Genomic DNA, 23731 nt, shown 5'->3' with positions numbered 1-23731 from the left:
GCGGGATCAAAACAAACACCCTGATTGGCTAAAACCACACTGACCACCGAGTCTTAAAGCTATAGCCAAACATTTTGATTGGACAAATCAGTTTCTACTCATGTAACCCTCTAAATGGTATACAACGTTTCTATCCTATTCACTGGTTATTAATGTTATTATTACATATTATTTAGCTTGTTTGTAATGTCAGTAAAGATTTTATTAAATTGGTCAAACAAATCAGTCAAACACTTTGTAGAGTCAAACACAGCATTTTAAAAGATAATATAAACTTTTATTAATCCCTCATGAGGAAATTAAGAGTTACAGCAGCAGCAAGAACAGAACATGTGATGAAATAAATAAATAAATAAATAAATAAAGGTATGACAGTAATTTTATCAATATGACAAGAATACAAAATGAATGATAGCAGTATGATATGTAGGGCAGAAAAATAAATAGATATAGCAATTAAAATGTGAAAATTACTGAAGTACTGGTTCAGTATTTCAGACCATTTTCCATCCTTGTACAAAAATACAAATTAGTGATAGCAGCATGATATAAATGGATGTTTCTGCCTCAAAGCTCCAGGGTTCCCGGTTTGATCTTGAACACGGATTACTGTCTGTATGGAGTTTCTCTGCATGGTCTCCCTGTGTCCACGTGGGTTTCCTCTGGGTTCACCGGTTTCCTCCCATCTCTGAAAAACATCCAGGCGGGTGAATTGGCTAAGATAAATTGCCCCGAGGTATAAATGAGTGTGTGTGTGTGTGTGTGTGTGTGTGTGTAGTGTCTTGTGATGGACTGGCGGCCCAGCCAGGGTGCATTCCCGCCTCGCGCATAGTGTTCGTGCGATAAGCTCCAGATCCACAACGGCCCTGATCGAGATAAAGCGGTTACTGAAAGTGAGCAATACTGACAGTAATATCAGTAAGAAAGCAAACAGTAGAACCAGGTTATTGTCCGTGTGTTCAAAAGTACAATGAAGTACTGTTTAGAGCTGTAGATAAACACCTAGAGCTGCAGCTAAACACTTATTGCTATAATGCAGTGTACCAGTGACTGCACAGTCCTTATGTTGAATGAATGCTGGTACACTGGCTGAATGGGTTGATCAAAAATATATTTGTATGTAAAGTCGGCTAACAAATAACATTTGACGATAGTATAAATATTACCAAATTACAGATTTGGTATCATAAGACATTAGTTTCTCTTTCCAGAATAAAACAGTGCCGTGTTGCTTTAAGGACGGTTTGTTGTCTTGGGTTGCGTGACGTGTTGGGGGCGGAGTCATGATGACGTCTCTGGGAATGAAACGAGCGTGCTGGAGGCTGGACTGCAGAATGAAAGTTGTTGAGAAGGAAAGAGGAGCATACTGACCTGACTTTACTCTGAGCTGATCGCATCTGCTCTACACCACCGGCCAGTCTCAAGCGCCTGCTCTTTTAGACTCCTAACACCACGGATCTGAACACAGCCCGAGCAGAGGTAGGTCTGACTTATCACAGAGATATGTTAAGCAGGATTTACTCTTGATTTACAGTTTGTGTGATTTTGTGTAACTAGACAAGTGGACTGGGAGGATTAATCAGTTATCTGATCTGTTATCTGTATGTAAGCTAGCACAAACAGCAAGGCTGTGCGTATATGGGTGTAGGTGTCATGTGGCTGTGCAGTGACAGATGTGGTCTGAATGGCACACGGATGTAGCTGAACACCCGGTATGCTAGTGGAGCTAACTCTCCCAAACGCATCTGGCTGATGTCTGTGTACTAACAATCACCTGATTACGATGATGGACTTCAGCTCTGTGCTACATTCTACCCCACCTTCATGATGGCTTCCATGGCAGTACCGACTTGCTGTTAGATTTGGAGGTAAACAGTTGTTTACACGCTGTAAACACTTCACTAACTGCCTGAAAGTGCTGCGCTGTCGTGAATCACAGGCAGCGCGTTAGTTCAAGTGGAGGCAACAGTTTAAGCCTGCAGAAGATTGTCTAACATCTCTTAATAGTGGCCTTTAATAGACACTTTGGCCAGCGTATTATTATTATTATTAAAAAAGCGTCGAGTTTATCAGAACACTGAGTCGACACATGAATCGACACATGCCGGGACTGTTGGTTAGAAACCGCTATCAGCGTCTAACTGTAAATACTGCCACTGGTTTCCTGCTCCAGCTACTAACACGTCACTTGCAGAAATAAAGGCTGCATAAACAAACACAACACGTGCATTTTGTGAATTGAGAAGTCCTTATCTGGGCACGGGTGAAGTGAGGGGAAGCCAAAGCGCAGTATAAACTCATTTGTTTTGCAAAATGAAGGCAGCTGCGTTACAGCCGGCGACGCTGCCTCATGCCCAGCGGCGCGGTGCAGAGGGACTGTGAGGCAGAGCTGAGGAAATGAAATCACAGTGCGGACTGAGTCGCGCTCGCGCGTGGTGCTGAATGTCAAACAGCACATTTGATATTTAAAAATTTCAACTTTCTCTTCATCATAACAGCGTTGCCAAAAAAGGTTCCACCGAAAATGAGTCAAACAACATGCGAGTAATAGCGGAAAATAACCTAATGGCATATAAAACAACATCCACGCCACTGTTTCGCCTCCTGCAGTAGAACAGCAGTACTTCAGCCACTATGCTAGCTGGCTAACAGCGTTCGAACAGAAACGGGAAAAGTGCCTGACTCTGATTGGTTAAGCCCGTTTCTCACCATAGCAACTCGTAGCCAATGAAATGTGACTAAACAAAGTAAAGGACGCGTTCATTTGACGTGTGGAGAGGTTAAATATGGCGTCATGAGCACCCTGTTGACCTTTCGCGAGCCTTATCGTAGTGTAGTTCCTGCGCAGAACAGTGCTATTTACTGTATAATCTGCGCTCTGTGTGAGTGTGTTAACCACCAGAATAATCATTTGAACTGTGCTTTTAACGTGAACAAGCCATCGATAGTAATGATGGATGGATAACATGCTAAACTGTGCCCTGAGGTGGCGAGAGACGCGCGCGCAGTGCTGCAGTTTATTTAGCATGTTCTCAGCAAGCCCGACCTGTGTTCATGAACTGTAGCACTTCAGATGTTATCACGCCTGTGTGTGTGTGTGTGTGTGTGTGTGCGCGCATTTGTCACCTCTGGCGGTGGTTTTAACAGTGTTAAATCAGTCCACTGTTTTCAGGGGAAAGTCGCTAGAATGATCGCCAGATGATGTCATAGACTAATTTGCATATCACTTGCATATCAAACCGTGTTACATGAAGAAGGAAGATTTACTGAAGAGACACAGAATAGAATAGAGTGTTATCAAAATAGAAGATAATAGATCACTGATTGTTTGTTGTGAAAAATGGTGATCAGTGATTGGTCGTTGGAAACAATGGTGTTCAGTGATTGGTTGTTTGGAACAATTGCTCGTGAAAGCACAACTAAGTCCGACTTTACACTGGTGGTGAATTGACTGAACCTGCTCTCTCTGGTATAACTGGTATAACAAGCAGCTGTGATGAGGGCTGAAGCACTGTATCGAGTGCAGGACAGTCGCTAGATTATTTTTTTTTAAGCGTTTAAGGGAGTTTAAAAGGTTGCCAAATCATTTAATGTTTGGAATAATAGTGGCAATGCCGGTAACGCCTGCAGTCTGACCGGTTGAATGTGGCCCTGGGCTTCTATGTATTTGTGTGTAATTTTCATTGACATTCTCATCTCGTTTCACCTTTTCTTTCCAGCGCCTTTGCTGAATAGTGATGCCAGTGGTTGAATGTACATGATGTATGAGTCGAGACATACTGGGGGGTGTTGGTTAGGAAACAGATAGCAGGCAGCACAGAAAGCTTCTAATTGTAAATACTGTCACTTTTTGCCTGACTCAAGTGAAACTTTTTTTTTTTTAACACTATGAGACTTCTAGGTATCAGTGTGTACGTTTAGTTCAAAGACCTCACTTCATTTCCTCTTTTCTCTCCAGAGGCTTTAGTCTGTGTGGATGATCTGTAAGATTAGTCAGAATAAAACTGAGTGAAAGACAAATTCTGAGTGTTATTTAAGTGGATACAGTGTTATCCATTATATATCTTCATGGTAAGCATGCTAATTCTCTTCAACCTTCTGCGACCAGGTTCTGCGCAGCATAGGACGCATGATGACAACCTGGTCTTGTTTGGATCTGTGTTTTGGGGTTCAATATTACACATGCATGAAATGTCAGTGTATTGGAAAATCTGTCTGATTTTGGTCCAATACATGGGAGGTATCAGGTGAAATATCAAAACTTGTATGGTATCAGATCAATACATCCCTAAAAGTGATGATAAATGTGTGTCATGTTGAGCAGGATCATAGGTTTCAGCACTCTGAGCAAACTCACACACACACACACACACACACACACGCACGCTCAGAGAGCAGGGCAGCAGAGGGAGCTGTATATCGTTCGCTTCAGTGTGGAGTCATTCACACTTTCGATGGGATCTGAACAAAGCGAACTGGTGGTTCTCTCAAATACACACACTCTCCATACTGCACTCCAAGCCCACACGAAGCACATTTTGTACTTGTGAAAGTGTGTACATGCTTTCAGCTTTCAGATACAACACATAGACCTTCACTTTCAGTTTAGAAATTAGTTGTGAACATGTTTTGACTCATGTTTTTATGAAAGTAGCACATGCTTGTTGTGTCAATTCGGGGTTGCAGTGTGTGATCAGCTTTGTCTCCATTCTTCATGACATCATTATTATTTTTATTACTGCTGTGTTGTATTTAGAGGCTGGCTGCCTCAGTTTCTGACACAGGCCTATCGGTGTCTGAATTTGTACATACCAATTAAGCTGCAGCCTACATACCCTAGTCCTGTCCTAAATCCAGTGATGCAAAACTATTGTGTGTTTGTGTGTATGTATGTGTTTGTTTTACTTCCACCGTGTCTTGTGCAGTGTAATGTTATATGGGATTGACATCGAGGTATTTCGGGGACAAATAACTACTACTCACCCAGAATTGTCATGATCCGCAAAAACCACATGGGCTCTACCACAGAACATGGAGAAAGTAGGAGACACGGTTGTTGCCTCTGCCTTGCCAAAGTCTCTGTAAGGTTAAATATAGTAAAGCAGTTGTCTAACCACAGCCGCATGGTTTGGTTTCATGGCCACTATTTATCTAAATGAGTACCACAAGCTAAGCTAATCTTTACTGTTATTATGCTGTAACTGATGCTCAGGGTCTGGACTGCATGCATTTTCTCTCCAGCCCTGCTGTTATTAGAGTCAGAGGAATTGATTTGTTTTGGTCATGTGTGCATTACAAACACAGGCTTCATAATGTGGTTGTACGTTTGTGTGTATGTTCCTAGTCCAGGGGTGTGGCCAAATGGGTGGTGTAGGGTGGCAGATGCCACCCTTGAAATAAGCCTTGGCCACCCCACCTCTAACCTCAGATCCTCCTGAGAGATCTATTACTCATATGCGATTGATACAGCCTTAATGAATCATAAATGATCATACAGGTATTTTGGCCAAATCTTGTAAATATTAGGAACTGCAGAGTGACTATGAATCAAATACAATAGTCATTATGTGGTCATTCATTCTGAACTAAGAACTATGTGTATGCAAGATGGCCGTCATGTGTATTCTGTGTTTGTTATGCAAAAAATTAATGCAGTGTATGGTGCAATACAAAGTAAAATGCAGAGGCAACGCAACTGTGCCTTTTTTGTCAGGTTCTGTCATTGGTATTACTAGAGAAATGTGCTCTGTGTTGTCTTGACGATTGGTTTAATGGTCTGATATACCATCTACCTTGGCGCCACATCTTCACTGTTTACCTGTTGGTACCAAGATCTGGGGCACTGGTTAAAGACTGTATTCCAGTGCTGGCGAAGTATGTGTTGGCTCTGACCTGCCCCCTAGTGGATAGATCTTTTAATCCTCCAGGTATACAGGTATACAGATGACTATGTGAACTGTACTGTTTGCGTAGTCACCCCATGTCTACATACCTGGACACCACTCTTCCCCCAGTCACTCACGAAAGTGCTTAGAAGTGACTGTCGTTCAGCTCGAGGTCAAACCTTGTATTTCCCAACCTCCAACCAGGAAAATCCAAAGAAAACGCATCCTCAACTTGAAATTCCTACTCGTCAACTTGGTGTACCTTTTCAGTTGTGAGTTCCTTCCCTGTTTATGGAGTGATGTCAAATCAACATGGCTGCTCACAGCATCAGAATAAACAAAGTAGCACTTCTTACCTTTAAATGAGTTATGCTGTATATACAATTATATACTTTAGATCGATCAATTTTCAGACATATTCACTCGTTAAATCTATAACATTAGTTATACAGTTCACTGTTTGAGGAGGAAAATATACATACCCATATACATTCATCACAGTAGCAGGCTAGCTTGTGGGTAAAAAAAAGAGGAACACGAAGGCGTCCATGTTTGTTTTCCACTTTGTATGTCAAATGCGCGAGGTCAAAAATGATGTCATTCTGACCTGTGAATTGCCGCTTATGAGGTAAGTCGAATACAGCATTAGCTTTCTGCACATGTCTGTTAAGTAACGTTGGCAGAGAATGTGTGTAGTAATTATCACTGATTTGCATTGGATAAGTGATCTCTGTATAAATCACAGAGACGGGAGTGTCTTCACAATGTTCACGTGGTTGTTGCTAAAAATTCCACGTGTACTACACACACCTAATTTTAATTCAAAGGGTTGTTTTGAACTTTATTAAAAGTGCTCGTTGTAACTTGTGCTTGATCATGAGTAGGTCACATGACCATAACATGTATGTTGGCTGTACCTGTGCTAGGAACTCAACAGCTTACTTAAAATGCCTGGAAACATCACTTTTCTGACAAATGTTTTTAAATGTTGTCTCTTTTGCATTTTGAGCTCAGTCAGTACTTGGGTTTGTTTTAGTGGGGGAAGAAATGAGTGAGTGCTTCCTGTAGTGTATTTATACTGTAAAAAAAGTGCAAAACCTCTTTTCCCACAGGAAAAGATGAAGTAAAGCAGGACTGTACATGGACATGTACTGTATACAGGTGCATGTACTTCTATATCTTTCTCTTTATTTAAATCACTTGTTACTATTCTGTACTGAGGCTAATCAGAAGTACATATGTCTTTCCACTATTACCGTAATGTTTATGATGGTCTCTATACTCACTGACAAATGTTCTGCAATTTTCTGGATTGCAGGTGGAGAGTGTGCAAGACCCTGCTCATGGATGAGGATGAGGATGATGTGTTTGGGCCTGTGTCACAGTGCTGGCCTTCCTCAAACAGGGAGATAAAGCAGGAGGACCACAGCACGCAGACCCCAGGGAGCCCCACGGCACGGCTGAATGGCATGCTGCCCTGCGGTGTGGCCGAGGAGCCCAGACGCCTCTTCTATGGTAAACCTGAGCCTCATAAAAACGAGAGGAAGACGGAATGAGAGATGATGGCAGAGACGTAGAGACAAAGGGAGAAAGACAAAATCGGGGACTGTCTGGCAAGAACTGAAAAGTTACTTTATCAGTTAGGGGAACTTTAAAAAAAAAAAAAAAAATTCTGTTCACAGGGCATCACAGTTTGTCCTTGCACTCACACTACCAGTACACATAGTCTGTTTAATCATAAGAGTTACATTACAGGCAATGTAACAGTTTAATTCTCTATTTTATGCCGCAAGCACTGGTAATGTACCATTATTTCCTATGCTAATAGAGTATGCCGAAACTGAGCGAGAGTTTCCAGCTCCTGTGAGAGCAATCTATGTGTCTCTCGTCCTCTCCCCTCTCTCCCCTGTGGCGTCTGATTGTCCTGGCCTCTTCAGCTTTTATTACTTGTGTGTGTGTACTTAGTCGCTTTGCAATTCAAATGACTGCACGCAAGGGTTGTTCTGCTGGCTGTGGGCCCAGTCATGGACACCAAGAGAGCTACAACCTGACTGCACTGTTTCATTTGTTTATGTTCGCACTCTTACAGAGCTATTTTTCCTTATACTTCAAGCTGAAAGGCCAAAATTACCACGAATTCTTTCTCATTTCACATTCAGCACTGTTAAGTCAGCCTTGGCCCAAACAGCAGCTTCCTGTTCAACTTCTCTGAATGTCAGTGTTAAACCTTTTATGACTCATGTGTTCTTGTGGTGTGTTTCCTTCTCTTTGATGATTTTGTAAAAATGTTTCGTTTTTGTGATTTGTCATTTTATAGTTTATTTTTAAAACTTAAGAGCCTGAGGTATAGAAACCACAACAAACAGGAAATTTGATTTCTGAAGTCTGATTTATTGGTGCCTTAAGCACACACTGCAAAGATAACAATCTGGTCAGTGCAATACTTTTAATTTCTGCAACTTTTTTGTACATTGGCCTAGTTGTTTAGTTTATGAGGTTTGATATACACTATAGATGTCAGAGTTATAGCAGTAGCAGCTATGTTTGTCAGTATTCTGTAGTCCCTTGCTAGGTGGTGTGTTGTGTTGCAGCTTTCAGTGTGATTTTAACACTTATGCTCTCTCATTAGGTAGTGCAGGATTGCTATTGCTGACGCCGTCTGCCCGTTCCAATCGCGCCATGTTTCCTGAGAATCAGCCTCGCCGACGGCCTGCGCACAGCGTGGAGGCTCAGATCGGCCAGAAACTCCAGATGATTGGCGACCAGTTCTATCAAGAGCACATGCTGGTGAGTCACATCATGCTCCCTGTTTATGGCATAGGAATACATCACAACTCTGTTCTCAGTGGGTGTGGGTGATGTTTAGAAAATAAAAATACTGCTATATTCTAGTACGATGCAGTATAATATTTGTTGTATGGTTATTGTACACACCCACCTCCTAAGCCCTTTTAGGAACATAAAAACGTTGGTGATAAACATCATTCATACATGTGCACAGAGAAGCAGAGCATCACACATCTTATCTTAGTTCCTGCCCAAAAGGTTAGTGGTGATGATATCAGTAGGTTTGTGAGCAGCTAAAACCACTTAATGTCATGCTACTCTTGCCAAGCTTTTTCTTTCTTTCTTTCCTTTTTTTTTTTTTAAACTGTGAGCTTAGTGGACGCTCATCATTTTTTTCCTCAACTGAAAGCCAATTAAATATCTATACAGTTTCATCACAAGTGTTCACCTCCCTTGAATGTTTCATGTGTCAATCCCTGATTGACACTTTTCCAGAACCAGGGGGCGGGGGTGGGTGTTACTTATGCTAGGTGCTGTAGACTGGAACAGAAGCCCAACATCCAGTTTACACATGGACATTTTCTGTGTCGGAAATTTGTTCTCGTTCTCTCTCTCTCTCTCTCTCTCTCTCTCTCTTTCAATTTTTTAAAATCTCTCCTACCCTGCTCAGCACACACTATCCTTCTAGCTTCCTGTTTATAGTTCTCTTTTCCTTTTGTGTGCCTGTGTCTGTGTCTGTGTGTGTGTGTGTGTGTGTGTGTGTGTGTGTGTGTGTGTGTGTGTGTGTGTGCGTGTGTGCCTATGTATGTGTGCCTGTGTGTGCCTGTGTGTGCCTGTGTGTGAGCATGCGCGCCTGTGTGCCTGTGCTCGCCTGTGCTCGCCTGTGTGCGAGTGTGCGCGCCTGTGTGTGTGACCTAGCGCATGTGTGTGAACGTGTGTGCGCTTCTGTGCGTGTATGCCCATAACTCACCGTGTGTGTATATGTGTGTGTGTGTGTCATTGTGTGGTGGGCTTGTCATATAACTCACAGACAGCAATGATCAGCTGAGACTGTTGACGGTTTGTGTGACTGTGCACTCTGGCCAAGAATAATGGCTCTTTGTTCAGATTAATGCTACATTGTAGGATTAGTGTCACGTGTGCTTAAAAAGAGAGGCTGTGAGTGTGTTTACACGCACTGGCAGTGTGGAAATGTTATGAAAGGTGCAGCGTATACGGAAGCCATCAGCTGCCAGTTTCTAATTTGTTTTCTATTACACAAAGTCTTTTAAATAGTTAAGCTCTTAATCATCGTTGTCCTTCACAAACCTCTCTCTCTTTTTTTTTTCTCTCTCTCTCTGTCTCTCACTCACACTCTCTCTCTCTCTCTCTCTCTCACACACACACACACACACACACACACACACACACACAGGGAAGAGGTGAGAATGTGAGGTAGAGAGGGTGGTAAGCCAAGGCTTGTTCTGAATAGATGTGGTTAGTGAGACTCCAGCGAAGTCTTGCTCGGCGTTGAGAGAACTAACAAGAGATAACCAAATAAGCCACTTCACACTTACGCAAGCTTACACACTCTATTAAGGAATGAGGAGCCACGAGGCAGCGATACTACAGCCAGATTGATGCCAAGTGTGTGTTCCCAGTGATAACAAGCTACTATTTTTACTGCAACTCATCAAGTTGCTAGATGTTGAGATTTTAAGCCTGTTTTTCAGGCTGCTCTGCTCTCTGTTATGTAGCAGACACTGTTTGCCTCTGTACCAACACTGTGTCAACACTGTGCCAACACTGTGCCCTGCTCTTGCCTGTGGAAAAGAGGGGTGACTATACTCTTACACTGATATCTGGGACTGGGACAAACATTTTTTGGAGTTGTATTGCCAAACAACTTTCTTTGGTCTGCAACAGTAGATGTGTACAAGTCCATACGAGGGTAAGATATGGAGGCCAGAGTGTTAACTGATAGCCTCAGCGCACCTAAATGACTTGTGAGGCCATGCAGGATCCCAGAGATTATGACTCGCGCTCTCTCGGGCCACTTTACGCCACTTTACGCCAAGTTGATGACTGATCCCAAAGAAACCTGATCCCAAATCTATTAGCCTGCATTTAGTGAGTGTGTGTGCTCTTCTCCCCCCTCCGCTTCTTACTGTTATTCTTAATTGTGTAATTTACTCCGTAATCTCAAAGTATGGAGGCTGCCTCAGGCTGTAGCTCTTTATCTTTTTTTTTTTTTTCTTGTTTGCTTTTCTTTTATTTACTGCAGTCCTTATTTGTGCCTCATTCTACATGTCATGTCTTAGGCTGGCAAGTAAATATATAAAAGTAGTCATTACAGTGTAGCAGTGTGTTTAATTGCTTGGACTCAGTCCAAGTTTTTCATTTCAATTCATGTTTATGTTTTTATAATTGATCTTTTGGGACATCTCCAGTGCTAACTTCAAATATTACTAGTATATTTTTAACTTTGCTATTATTCCTTATGAGAGTTCTGGTTCAGGTGCACTGTGCAACATTCATGAGCTGCAGGGTTTCTTTTATTACTGTCCATTTAATCACTTTGAGATTTCATTGTCTTCCTCAACCTGCATTTAGCAATGAGCGCTCGGTCTGTTGTGCAGCATAACAGCATAATAGGCCGTGCTGTTATACAGAAATAATACCCTCTCCCCCCAAGAGTCCATTATTTTTTTATAACAGCATGTTCGGTCGTGCGTTATTCTGTTCGTGGTTCAAAGATGCAGTTTGGAAATCTTGCAGACTAATCCCACTATTTGGTATCAGGATGAGTTCCCTTTTTGAGTCTGCTTCCTCCTCTTGTCCTTTCAGCACGATTTTCTATCCACTGTCAGTTCTGGCTTGTTCATTAGGGATCTAAATCTACATCCAGATTTCTGTAAAGCTGCTTTGTGACGACGTCGATTGTTAAAAGTGACACGCAAATAAAACTGAATTAAATTGAAAAAATAAAGCAGGATCCTTTTGCACCTTTACTTCTTGACGTCTTCTATATCCAACTTGAAAATTCTTTCCATCTGTTTTTTTAACAACTAAACCAAACTTGATCTTTTTTTTTCTTTGTTAAATGTACTGTTTTGTCAACCCACAGAGAGAGTAAAGAAAATAAGTAGGAAATAACGGACTTTTCTGTATTGCCATATGGCATGATGAGAACCCGTAGGGGAGAGACTTCATGTTTCATCCCCTAAAGCCTTGGCCATGCTCATTTATCACCAGGAGTGTTCGCTTATCAGTGCCTTGTCTCGAGATTTGACGCCGGCAGTGACACTTCAGTTTCGAATGAGTCAGACGTGACAAAGAGTAGTCTGTTATTCCCACGAGCCCCCTGACGAGCAGTTAGTGCAGCGCCGGCGGGCTGCTCAGCCTGAAATGAAGCGGCTGTAGAGAGTCAGATAGGAACGGCCGCTGCTGACAGATAAATTGCTGCTCTTGACAGGTTTGCGATGGGACCCTGAGGCAGTCAGAGGGATTATCTTTGCAGGGCTGTGTTTCCAGGAGCTTTCTTTGGGGGTCGTTATTATGTTTTTTTCATTATTGTTTTTGTTCTTTCACAGGTCACTTTGTTCATAGAATTTTGATACCTAGAGTTCCATAAAGCAGACATGTGCATGTGAGTTTCAGATACTACTTCCTGTGTGTGTGTGTGTGTGTGTGTGTGTGTGCGTGTGTGTGTGTGTGTGTGTGTGTGTGAGAGAGAGAGAGAGAGAGAGAGCGCAAGCATGTACTTCTGTTTACCAGCACTCCAGAGAAAAGGGGATGTTTTTTAAGAGACAGGTTTCCTGTCAGCCAGTTTGCTTAAAAGCCATGCAGCACTTCTAAAGGGACAAAAAGCAACAGCTTGGGAAAAACAACAAAAGTAAAAAGGCTGCTGCTTGTTGCTACAACCAGTTTTACCCAACTGTAATGTGAAATTGTCAGCCAGCCATTTGGCAAGTTATTTATTTATTTATTAAGTTATTTCTGCCAATCATATAACTGCTTTAAAAAAAGACAACACATATGTATAGATCTCAAATATTTTCAAACATTAGGTAAAGTCTGAGATATGTGTGGAGTTTAGGGTGAGATGTAGACAGTGGTGGATCTGCACATGTATTTATGTTTTTGGTACCAGGTGTCTAACTGTCAGCTTCTGTTATGGATAGCTCCAGTGATTTATAAATTGCAGACGAGGTCTCCAGTGAGTCTGGTGACATTTACTGTGTGTACATGTGTGTGTTTATTGCTGCTGTTGTGATAAGCGGTGGCTCTTGGGAGCTCTGCAGCTGATGGCAAGCCTGCACGCACGGCTGATAGGAAGCCCGCAGGAGTGACGGGTGACGTCTGCCTCAACTCTTAACGCTTATCTCTGGTTAAATTTAGCCTTTGACTCATTTTGACAGTTAGTCATGTGGCACGGAGTCTCTCACTCTCTCACACACACACACCTACACACAGACATTGCGTGCCACACTGTTTTGGGTGGGAAACCATGTGTGTCTGCGTCTAAAGGTCACTCTTGGGGACTTTTGCCTTCTCTTTATCCTTGTGTTGTCAGTTCTGAGGCATGAAGCATGAGTCTGCAGTAACAAACCTCTGGCTGATTAACCTGTTAAACACTCTTAATTGCAGATCTTTTCTTAAATCATCATTTTTTGGCTTAGACTGAAATCATTCTTAGCCTAGGATGCAGTCAGGGTGTACTGTGCTTATCATGTAGCACAAATTACTAGGAGTAAGGGTGTTTTCACACTTTTTTACCACTCAATTGTCTGTGCAAGGTTTATACTTTTTTCTGGTTACAGTGGAGTGCTTTTAAAGTTAAAGCTTTTAAAAAGGTGCAGAATGACATCAAGTGTTGTTGCAACAGCTCGGGACATTTAATTGTAGTCAATCCAGCTACTAGCACAGTTTTGGGACGTGTGAGAGAACCCAGAGGAAACCCCAGACAGAAGCAGGGAGAACATGTGAAACTCCACACAGACAGAACCTCAAATCCGAGACCCTGGAGCTGTGATTCAAGGACTCCACCCGGTGTGCCACCATGCTGCCCTGAAAATATTTCATTGCCAGAACTGCAAAGTTGCAATATGACTAAAAATAACAATTCTGTAGAACACTGTATAAATGCCAAGTGTGAAAACCCTAATATTATTTCCTTTTAATATTCTTGAATTGAAAATTATCAAAGGCAGGGTGTGCCTGAGTGATCTAAAGCACGTTATAAAGCCGAACAGACCTGATGTCACTTCCTGTAACGGTTTGAGCGTGTAAACTGATCTCTGAGGACAAAGGAAGAGCGACAAGCACTTGCACAACATATTGCAATGCCTGCTGTGATCTGCGTGAGTCAGTGCCACTCGTTATCTCTTTAACAATAAGAAAGATAAGAGTTCTCTTAAACAGACTGAGGTCTGCATTTATTTGTTCTAGCCAAATCTTTGGAACTTTATTATCAGGCATGTGTTTGCTTCACATTGTGTGTAACCTTTTAACACAACTTTCTAATTTTATTGCTTAATAGCAAAACTTTCATACTGAACTGTGTGTAGTCCGTACAGTGTTCACCCCCATGAACTTTTCCACATCTGGAAGTTTTACAGCCTGGTACTGATTTAATTGGATCTACACAAAATAGCTCTGTGGGGGGAAAATCAATATAGTGTGCAAAATTATTTACACACAAAAATGGGATTGCATAAGTATTCACCCCCATTCCTATGAAACTCCCAAATCAGATATCACATGATTTATTAAATGCAGCTGAACTGTGTGCAATTAAAGCATCACATGACCTCAATATAAATACAAACATACAGCATCATGAAGAAGGCAAGGCACTGTATGTTTTAACCTGGATGTGTTAGAGAGGATCATTTATATTAGGAGTAGCAGGGTGAGGGGCAGAAGATACATAGAAAGTCGTGATATGAGTCACTATGAAGAAGGCTGTACCCTGTACAGATCCTTGCACATGACTAGTAAAGCTTGAACTTGACGAAAGTTGTAGACTTTTACATCTTATCTCTGCTTTTGTCTTTATACTCTCTGTAACCCTGCATTCACACCAGCAGTGACAATTCACTCCTGTCGCTTGTGGTCGTGTATGGTAACCGCTATCGCTGTCACTTGTGGGTGTGCGCTGTCTGTGTTTTTTAAGTCTCTATATTAGAGTGTCTATACTCCACATAAAATGTATTTTATATTGTAGTAAAACCCATGAAAATACAAGACCATAGCTTTTCTTTAATGGATGTGGATGAGTAGGGATTAAATGCAGGTACCTCATTTATAGAGGATCAAATTAAATGTTGCTTGTCTCTCTTTTGCGAGAATTGTGGCTTGGTATTGCACACTTACATACAAAACAAGCAGTCAAGCCTGTCGTGTTGAGTGAAGCAAAGTGTTTTTGTGTGTATATGTGCATAAGCTTGCATCTGTCCAGAGCACTTAATCCCATTCGCTGCAATTTTTGTATTGTGCCTAAACCCTGATGGTATTATCCTGTAAATCTCTTCAGATCAACTTGGACTCGATTCCAGGGAGAGACTCAAGTGAGATTAAGCCATGCATCATTTACAGCTTAACAGTGATATTTAACTATGCCATAGTTTCAGGTGACGGCAGTATCATGTATACTATGTTAAGGCCCTGATCAAGTGTTATCTGTGTTAATGACTGTAATTTACGCTTTAGCAGAGGAGACGAAAGGGGTTACTGATAGGGAATAAATATTGCCTTTACAGTATAGGATCATTTTATCCTGAGATGCTTTAGTAATATCATAGCCGTAATATGGCTAAATTTATTTTTTATTGTCAGCTCATTGAAATGAAACCTTGTGCCTCCACTAAAGACGTGTCCACTTTTGACAGTTACTCTTGTGTCGGTATCACACCATGTTTTTGTGTCAGCCAGACTGTCAGACGGACTGCCGCTGTTGTGGAAACATCAGCACGGTTCCGGCGTCTGGTTTTCAGTCACACGCTTTGCCTGCTGCCCCCATCTCACCCTGCCTGCATGATATAACCCAAATACTGTAGCGTGCGTGATTCTGTTTGGATCCAGTCCTGACTCCCTGTCTCGTTTTTGTCTTTTCGTTTTTTTCAGCAACACCGAAACCAAAGGAACCAGTGGCCGTTTTGGTTGCGTTTGGCCTCAGCGCTGTACGCTCTCCTGTTCGATGGCGAGCCAGCGGTTCACAGGAGGAGACAGGAGGATCGCAGGTGAGATGGCCACCGTGACAAGATCCGCTGCCTCTGCTTAATGGCACTGTTCGACTTTCGACACGGGTTTTTAGGGGGAGAAAACGAGAAGGAAGACGATCTCTGCGGGACGGGGACCTCCTTTTTTCTCCTCAAGAAGATGCCATGGTGTTCACGAGATTATTTTCATATAAGACTTTGACGTTGAGGTATTTTGTACAATATTGTCTGTCTTCGAATTTTGCTTGCACTTCCGTATGTGTACATTTTGAACAACTTCCGTCCTGGGAATGCCTTATCTCCAGCCACTGCAGAAAGACTGTTGAATACTGAATGTGGACTGAAGAAGAGAAGGTGGTGGTTTGGAAGGTTTTTTTTTTTCTTCTTCTTCTCCCTAAAATCATCCAGGACACCAATCAGCCTGACTAATCTCCAAAGAGTTTTGCACCTCAGTATGTCTGCTTCTGTAGTTCTGTCGTGTTTTTTTCCCCCGCAGCAATTAGCAGGAATAGGAAGTAGACAGGCCTCTACTACTTGAATTTGGTGTGTCTCACTGATGAGCTTGTCAATAATCAATAAGCGAGATCACCAAATAGTTAGATGCCTAGAGGCAACAAGTGTCATCGTCTTGATTTAAGCCAGAAGAACAAGAGTGCAGTGCCTATTATGATACAAATGTTTTTTTTTTTTTTTTTTTTGAACTCAAACCACCTTCCTCAAATTTTTAGTGAAGGTTTCAGTAACCCTGATTGCTTATATGCCTGTTTTTTTTTTTTTTCACTGTCAAAGGAAATTCACTGTGGGTATTAATCTGAAAGTTTAACACCAAAAAAACCTCAGTACTGATTCTCACCACATGTGTTCAGGTTGATTTAAAGAAAAAAAAACATCACTGGTTTTCTACTGAACGTTTTATGTACCACTGGTCCTCTTGGTTGGCTGTTGAACATCATTGTGGCCACTCGTTTTCTCAACCACAGAGCAATACTGTGTCTGTGATGTGACTGCATTTCTCCTCTCAGGATACTCGGGTGTTTTTGTCTTACAGAATTTCAAGTTGTATTTGTGCTTTTTATACCTTCCAAATGAAGTGTGTTTCAGTGGTGGAAATGTTTTTTTTTTTAAATAACCACTACTTTTGCCTATTTTAGATAAGGACGCTCTTCTGTAAATTGTTAGTAAGACTGTAACTGCCTTGTTTTAAGACACTGATGGATTCTTATTGCTGTTTTTTTTGCTTGTAGAGCTTTTTTAATTTTATTTTTTTAAAGGAGTGATGTATATTTTGTGAGACTCGGTTTTCACATTGTCCAACCTTAACAGATTTTTCTTGTTACACACATAAATATAGTAGATACATTTATACCAGAAAGTGCATGTTATTGTTGGATGTGATATGAAGGACCTAGGATGGTTTCATTTTAGAACATTAAAAAAGCTCTAAGATTGAAACTCTGATAACCGGTTAGAGTCTGTGTTAAAATCTAATCTAGAATTTGCCTTATTGATTTGCATATGTACTAATTTCATAAAAATTATTGGCTTAACTGTATTAACTGTGGTCCTACGATTACACAGGTACACAGGCATGGTACAAAACATCTCAAGTTCTCATCACTGAACAGTGTTGCCAGCTGTGTGTGTGTGTGTGTGTGTGTGTGTGTGTGTGTGTGTTTTTGTGTGTGAGTGAGTGTGGGGCACAGGCTACTTTTCAAGCATGGTGAATGTCCAAAGAAATGCTGACCGTTTGTTTCCTGCAGATCGCGAACGCTGAGCCAGTGACTGTAGCCTCACAACTCAGTAGCTACCTTTCTCACATCGCCTAGTCTCCATCCATATACGTTCACTCCTTTAACCTTTTTGGTATGCTGATTTTCTTTCTTTAATTTGTAATTTATATATTTTTGTCCTTTTTTATTTATTTCTTTGTATATTGATCCATTGCTACTGTATAGGTTGTGTGCAATTTCTTTTCTGTGTGTTTCTTGCCACTTTTGTTTTGGTCTTGGATGTGTCTGTGTTTCATCTTCTTCCTCACCCTGTGGATTAAGGAGGTGAGAGGTTAGCCATTTTTTGGATCTTGTTTCATGGTGATAACTTCCTGAATTACTTTTAACATTACTTTAAGGTTATGAAAAGTGAACCATGGATAAATTATGATCATTGTAGTCCTACAAGACTTTATTATTCAGATTGGAGCGATTATGTTATGAACTATGAAGGGAGATGGATTTTTAGTCCAGTCATTGTTCTGAAGAACTCTCTTGTCCTCAAATCTTGGTTCCCTCTGAAGAACATGAATGGTAATGACAACAATGGGAAGGAAATGTAACATTACTGAATCTATTTATCAGACTGAAGGAATCCAACAGCAGTGAAGGATTGTGAAGTTACCACTTCCAGATAGGTGACAAATTAAAGGTAAAGAAAATAGAGGCTCTGTTATGCTCTGGGGGGCATTTTGCTGGCCACTTGTCCCCTTAGAGGGAAGGATCACTGCTATATATACACAGTATATAAATACAAATAAGGTGCATTGATGCTGTTCTGGTGGTTTGTGGTGGCCCAACACCTTTAATTTTTCACCTGTCTACCTTATATTGCAGTAAATATCATTGAAACCTATATTTTTAGAATCCTTTGAAACATTGCATATACATAAACATGATTATTAGACAGAAAAGTCCCTGAAGAAATGCTTTGCCCATAATACAGCAGTGAATGAAAGCTTGTGGTCATCATTCTCACTGACCTCATTTCCATGATGCTCACTGTCTCCTACCAGGTTTCGTTCAACTTTTTTCACTATAATATTACATCTGTAAATATTTCTCAAAAACAGGGTAGGAAAGATTGATCAAGACACTGGGCCATGTTAATGAGTTAGCTCTCTATCTTCACTGTATCCACTAGTTTTAGATTTATATGCACTGGAAAATATTTTGTAATATTTTTGTCCAATCTTGTAGGATTTTTTTTTTTTTTTTTTTTAAATAAATATTCCAGTGTTCTACTATGTAGCCTCTCCTGGCTTTCTCCAAATATACTTCAGGTGACAGGCACAAGTAACAACATGTATTTTTCCTTTTACTCAAAGGATTGCAAGCACACCATGGTGTCCAGTATTAGTTTGATGAAGTGGTTTGTACAGAGGAAGAACGAGGAGCTGAGGTCTCGCCACCAATTTCAGCTGTTCAGAGACATTCAAGGTTTATGAGAACCTTGACCAGGCCTATCTTTGACAGAAACCAACAGTATCATGAAAAGTATTTTGGTCTCCAAAATTTTGGTTTCCAATTTCCAAAATTAGGTGTACTGATGTTTGAGGTATTATACTTGCTTAAACCACAGAATAAATATTTTTATCAATTGGCATTTGTAATGGACTACACTGTGTTTTTTTAATTGCCAGAAACCTGTTATTAAATCAGTTATTGTAAAGTTTTACGATTATAGAGATGTCTAAAAGCCTTTTAGTTCAAAAGTAAAAAAAAAAAAAAAAAAAAAAAAAAGTCTTGAGGCTCACAATTCTCTGTATACCAAGAAATGAGACCCAGCGAAAATGTAGCATTTGTTGTAAACATTGAACTGTGTGTCTTCGAGACTGTACTGTGCACTCTGGAACTTGTTGTTTTCTTATGTTTTGATACAGTATAGAAGTTTTAGACAATGTTATATAGTGCAATATGCTGTATATAAGAGCTTTGCTCTACAAAAATGATTTCTGACTTTTTTCCATTGGTACATTTTTTTCATTAAAATTGTATTAAAGCCTGGAATGCTCTGGGATGTGTTTATTATTAAATGCACACTGGTTAAACTTTTGAGTAAAATAACTTGAGGGTGTTTATTGGAGTCAAGCTGTGCTCAGGCAGAATGCATTGTTCTCTCTCTCTCTCTGTCTCTCTCTCTCTCTCTCTCTCTCTCTCTCATATATCCTCTTGAATCAGCCAGTCGAAGTCTATCCAGCTGCTTCCCTCTCCTACTGCGAGGTCATTAATTCAGTGGGCCATGCTATGCTTCCTGCTCACACTAATGACTGCCTGTCCACACACACACACACACACACACACACACACACACCTATAAATGTTCTAGACTAATGCGCCAGTAGACACCATGCAGGAAAAGTTCCCCTTGAACCAAAGTAATGCTCTTTGTTAATGGACACAGTAATAGAGAAACAGAAAAGCCAAAAACCCCAGCCTTGCTTTTTGGTCAGTTAGTTACCTAGAATACTCCCACTCACTCACTCACTCACTCACTCACTCACTCACACTTTAATTAATTGCTTTATCCTGGTTAGGTTCACTGTGAATCTGGAGCCTATCCCTGAAACACTGGATGCAAGGTGGGAATATATCCTGCATCCATTACAGGGCAACATGCACACATTCACACACTTCTTCACACTTAGAATGAGGGGAAAGAAGTATTCCGAGACTTTTTGTTATTTAATATAATTCCAGTGCATATATCTACTTGAAATATACACACAATGTCTTTTGACTTTGTACTTATAAATATGAACAAAACAGTATGTATTCACAAGTATAAACAAAGATATGTTTTAAAAATTAAATTGTAAGGCGAAAAAAGTATTCAAGCACCACAACTTAACAACATTAGCGCTTTGTTGCAAAGCTGTTGTTGGCAATTACAGCTGTGATACATCTATGATAAGAAGTAAATAGCTTTTTGCAGTGTTGTGGTTCAATTTTGGCCCATTCCTCTGGCCAAATCATACCATTCCCCAAGGTCACCAGGGTCCGTCTGATGGACTCGCAATTTTAAAATCCTCCATAAATTTTCAACCGGATTCAGGTCAAGAGGCTATGCAAGCACCTTCACCTTCTTTTCTAGAAAGCAGTCTTGCATTGTACGTATATGCTGAATGATTGGAGGCGTTGTCTTTTTGAAATGTCCATCTTCTCCCCAGATTCAGTTTCTTGGCTCTGTCCTCTGTCACCGCTCCATTCATGTTTCCTTGATGACATGTGGAATCATGTTCCATATGCCGAGAAGAGTAAATGCTTGGGTGCAAATTTTAAACACATCTCTGTGCTTCCTTTTTAGCAGAAGGGTTTTATGTGGAGTGTACGGACAGTGATGGTTGCAGTGCAGTTCATTGCTTATTGTGCTCCGTATAAATGTTGTTCCTGCAGCTTTCAGGTCGTCCTGCGACTCCTTTCAAGGACTGCTGGCTTCTCTGTTACCTTCCTTATCACTATTCTGAGAGTGCATTGCGAAATCTGTCCGGGGACGATTAGTTGTGGTTACATGAACTTTTCACCTGCAAAATATCCCACCAATTCTGCTGACAGAAATGTTTAAGGTCTTTGCTATGACCTTTTAGCCTTTTAGTGTTGTGTTGTTTAATAATGTTGTCCCTGAGAACTTTAGGAAGCTTCTTCTCCTTCGTCATGATTGCTACTCTGGATTTATTCCTGTATTTTCAGTGTTTCCAAATTTAATAAAAAAAATGAATCTAAAAACAGATACAGATACAAATATTTGGAGCAATAAACAGTTCCGTATACTATGTACATACATACTATATACATATTACATACATATATATTGAATTACATCCCAATTATTGTGGTAATTTTCCATAATGGCTGTAATAGCCTGGTAGAGTGTCATGTGCTTGAAAAAGGTAAATGAACAGGCAAAATGACAGCTAAAGCATGTGAGTACATGTTCAAGCATGTCTGGAAATGAAGCAAGATCTCTTCTAGGGTTTCAAGTTTATATATTTTTTGAAAGCCATAATGTATCTTCCCCATTGTGTACTGTGGCACATCCTATATCTATCACACGCAGAAACACGTGTGCACAGCAGGCATTTTATTCCTGTTGTCAGCTACTCTTTCACTCCTCCATGTTCCCTGACTGACCTGTTTTGCCACTTCTAGGCTGAGAACTTCTTTAGCCTGAAGCATTAGATGTACACCCAGTTCAAGCTATAAACACAAAGCCCTGTGTTGTAGGACAGTGAACTTGGCTTTTTCAGCTATTTATAAGAGCAGAAATCACTTTCAGATGTTTCCACAGGCTCCCTTCCCCCCTCCACCATTTCTTTTGTGTGGATAGTATTTACCTTCACTGCTTAGCAATTCATGTGCCATGGGTCAGGTCATCTCCTTTATTTAAAATATCCAATATCACCAGCATATACAATGTAAATGATATTAATGGAATCACACAGTGAATCCTGTTGGGAAAATATTTATTTTACTTTGTTACTCTCAGGTATAAATGATTCAGCTTAAGTAAATGGGACTGTTTATCAGAGAACTTCAACTTAGCTAATTTTTCATGTTGGAAAAAATACTTTTTAGTATTGCAGGATTTTTAGTAAAAGTTTAAACAGGGCCATGCTGACCTGAAGAATATGAGGGTTGAAAAGTAAATCAGAAAGCCTGGGCTAGTTTCATATTGGTGATCCCAAGAGGTAGTGCTCATCGTTTTTCAGTCAGATTTCAGCAGAGTAGATATTTCATGATATCTTTAAAGGCATTTTTGCATGTGCAGGTAAATCTAATAGTGTAAAGTCCAGAGCATAGTGGACAACAGGAGATATGAATGAAACTAGAGTAGAAAAAAAGTAAAGCAATGTAGCCTACAGTGTTAGTGTAGAACATAAATTGAAGCACACCAGCTAGAGGTTTAGAGAACACTTGGAAATAAGAGCACACTTGCAACCAAGTCAAGCAATAAAAGCAGAGATGATGATCACTGTTGAATCCCTGGGGCAATGCTGTTGTGGTGCTCCAGCTGAATCAAGGCAAGGGAGAGGAGGGGAAGGAGGGGGAAGAGCTGGAACTCAGAGCCAGTCCCAGCTCCACAACCTTGCTTGGCTCAGCACTTTTCTCAGAGACACGACAGACTTGGCAGCCTCTGGCTGACAAACAATAGACCCTCTGTTCCTGGGCTTCTCGCTGTTTGAAAGAGACACCCATTAGCCCCACTCTCTATCTCTGGGGTCAGGATTGAGGGTCACCAGCAAGTAAGGCTCTTGTTTATGTCTGGAAAGCCAATCAACACACTCTATTGCTCTGGTTAACCCTTTCCTTCCTTTTCAGGATTCCGGAGAAGTTGTTGCAGAATGTAGAGCATATGGATTACAATGACTATTACTTAATGAGAATAATAATAATAAAAAAGTTTCTTGAGACAGCCATTCTTATGCTGCATTCGTATTTTACAAGTTGTAATAACATTCGAAAAAACCATAAATGCCTCCTCAAAAACATGACTTTTGTTTGCTCTGTAGAACACATAAAGCTTATAAGAAGCTACTTTACCCACACTTTTACCATTACAGGCCTGAGTGGCTATTGGTGCTGTTCTACTACAGTGAACCTTCAGGCAGCATTTTGGACTGAAATTGCAGCAACAACAATGGACAGTAGTGAGTAGTGTTAGCAACAAGCTAGCCAGTGTACAATAGCAAGTAACATTAGCAACAAGCCAGCCGGCTAATGTTAGTGATAACTCTAGCGTTGATGATTACCTTCTTAAAACAGTGATTAGTATGGTCAATGTTATAGATTTAACCAAGTACTGTGTCTGTATATTAACTGATCTAAAGACAATAGTGCTGTAAACTAATTTAAAAGTAGAGAACTGTTCACAGTGTGTGCGGCCATGTTGATTTAACGTCACTCCAGGAAACAGGGAAGGGACTGGTAGTTAAGAAGGATACCCCAAGTTGACGAGTTGAAATTTCAAGTTGTGGGGGCGTTTTCAGTGGTTTTTACTAGTTGTAGGTGAGTACAAGTTGCAACCTCACCTCGAACGCAGCACCGTGTGCTGAACCTACAGCTGGGTGCAATAGTTTGCATTCCCAAT

General features: G+C 40.8%; 1 protein-coding gene and 1 long non-coding RNA gene across 3 annotated transcripts; one reads left to right on the top strand and one right to left on the bottom strand.

The window, feature by feature from the left end:
• Positions 1-321: 321 nt before the first annotated feature.
• Positions 322-3060, bottom strand: LOC117598333 (uncharacterized). Its single transcript, XR_004579003.2, has 3 exons — positions 1775-3060; positions 1372-1458; positions 322-688 (listed from the first exon to the last, which is right to left on the bottom strand). It is a non-coding gene; the product is annotated as an uncharacterized LOC117598333 (long non-coding RNA).
• bmf1 (BCL2 modifying factor 1) lies at positions 1310-19386 on the top strand. Of its 2 annotated transcripts, XM_026919789.3 has the most exons (5): positions 1310-1479; positions 6998-7046; positions 7204-7400; positions 8515-8672; positions 15780-19386. In XM_026919789.3, exons 3-5 carry the CDS (start codon positions 7229-7231, stop codon positions 15897-15899), a joined length of 450 nt encoding a protein of 149 aa, XP_026775590.1. In that variant the 5' UTR covers positions 1310-1479; positions 6998-7046; positions 7204-7228; the 3' UTR covers positions 15900-19386. The 2 variants fall into 2 exon arrangements, with proteins under 2 accessions (XP_026775590.1, XP_026775589.1); XM_026919788.3 differs by lacking the exon at positions 6998-7046 and having other exon boundaries at positions 1311-1479.
• Positions 19387-23731: the final 4345 nt, after the last annotated feature.

The sequence above is a fragment of the Pangasianodon hypophthalmus genome, chromosome 10 (assembly GCF_027358585.1).
Source record: "Pangasianodon hypophthalmus isolate fPanHyp1 chromosome 10, fPanHyp1.pri, whole genome shotgun sequence".
Lineage (NCBI taxonomy): Eukaryota > Metazoa > Chordata > Actinopteri > Siluriformes > Pangasiidae > Pangasianodon > Pangasianodon hypophthalmus.
Note: the sequence above shows the minus strand (reverse complement) of the source record. Positions and strands in the feature narration are given on the sequence as shown.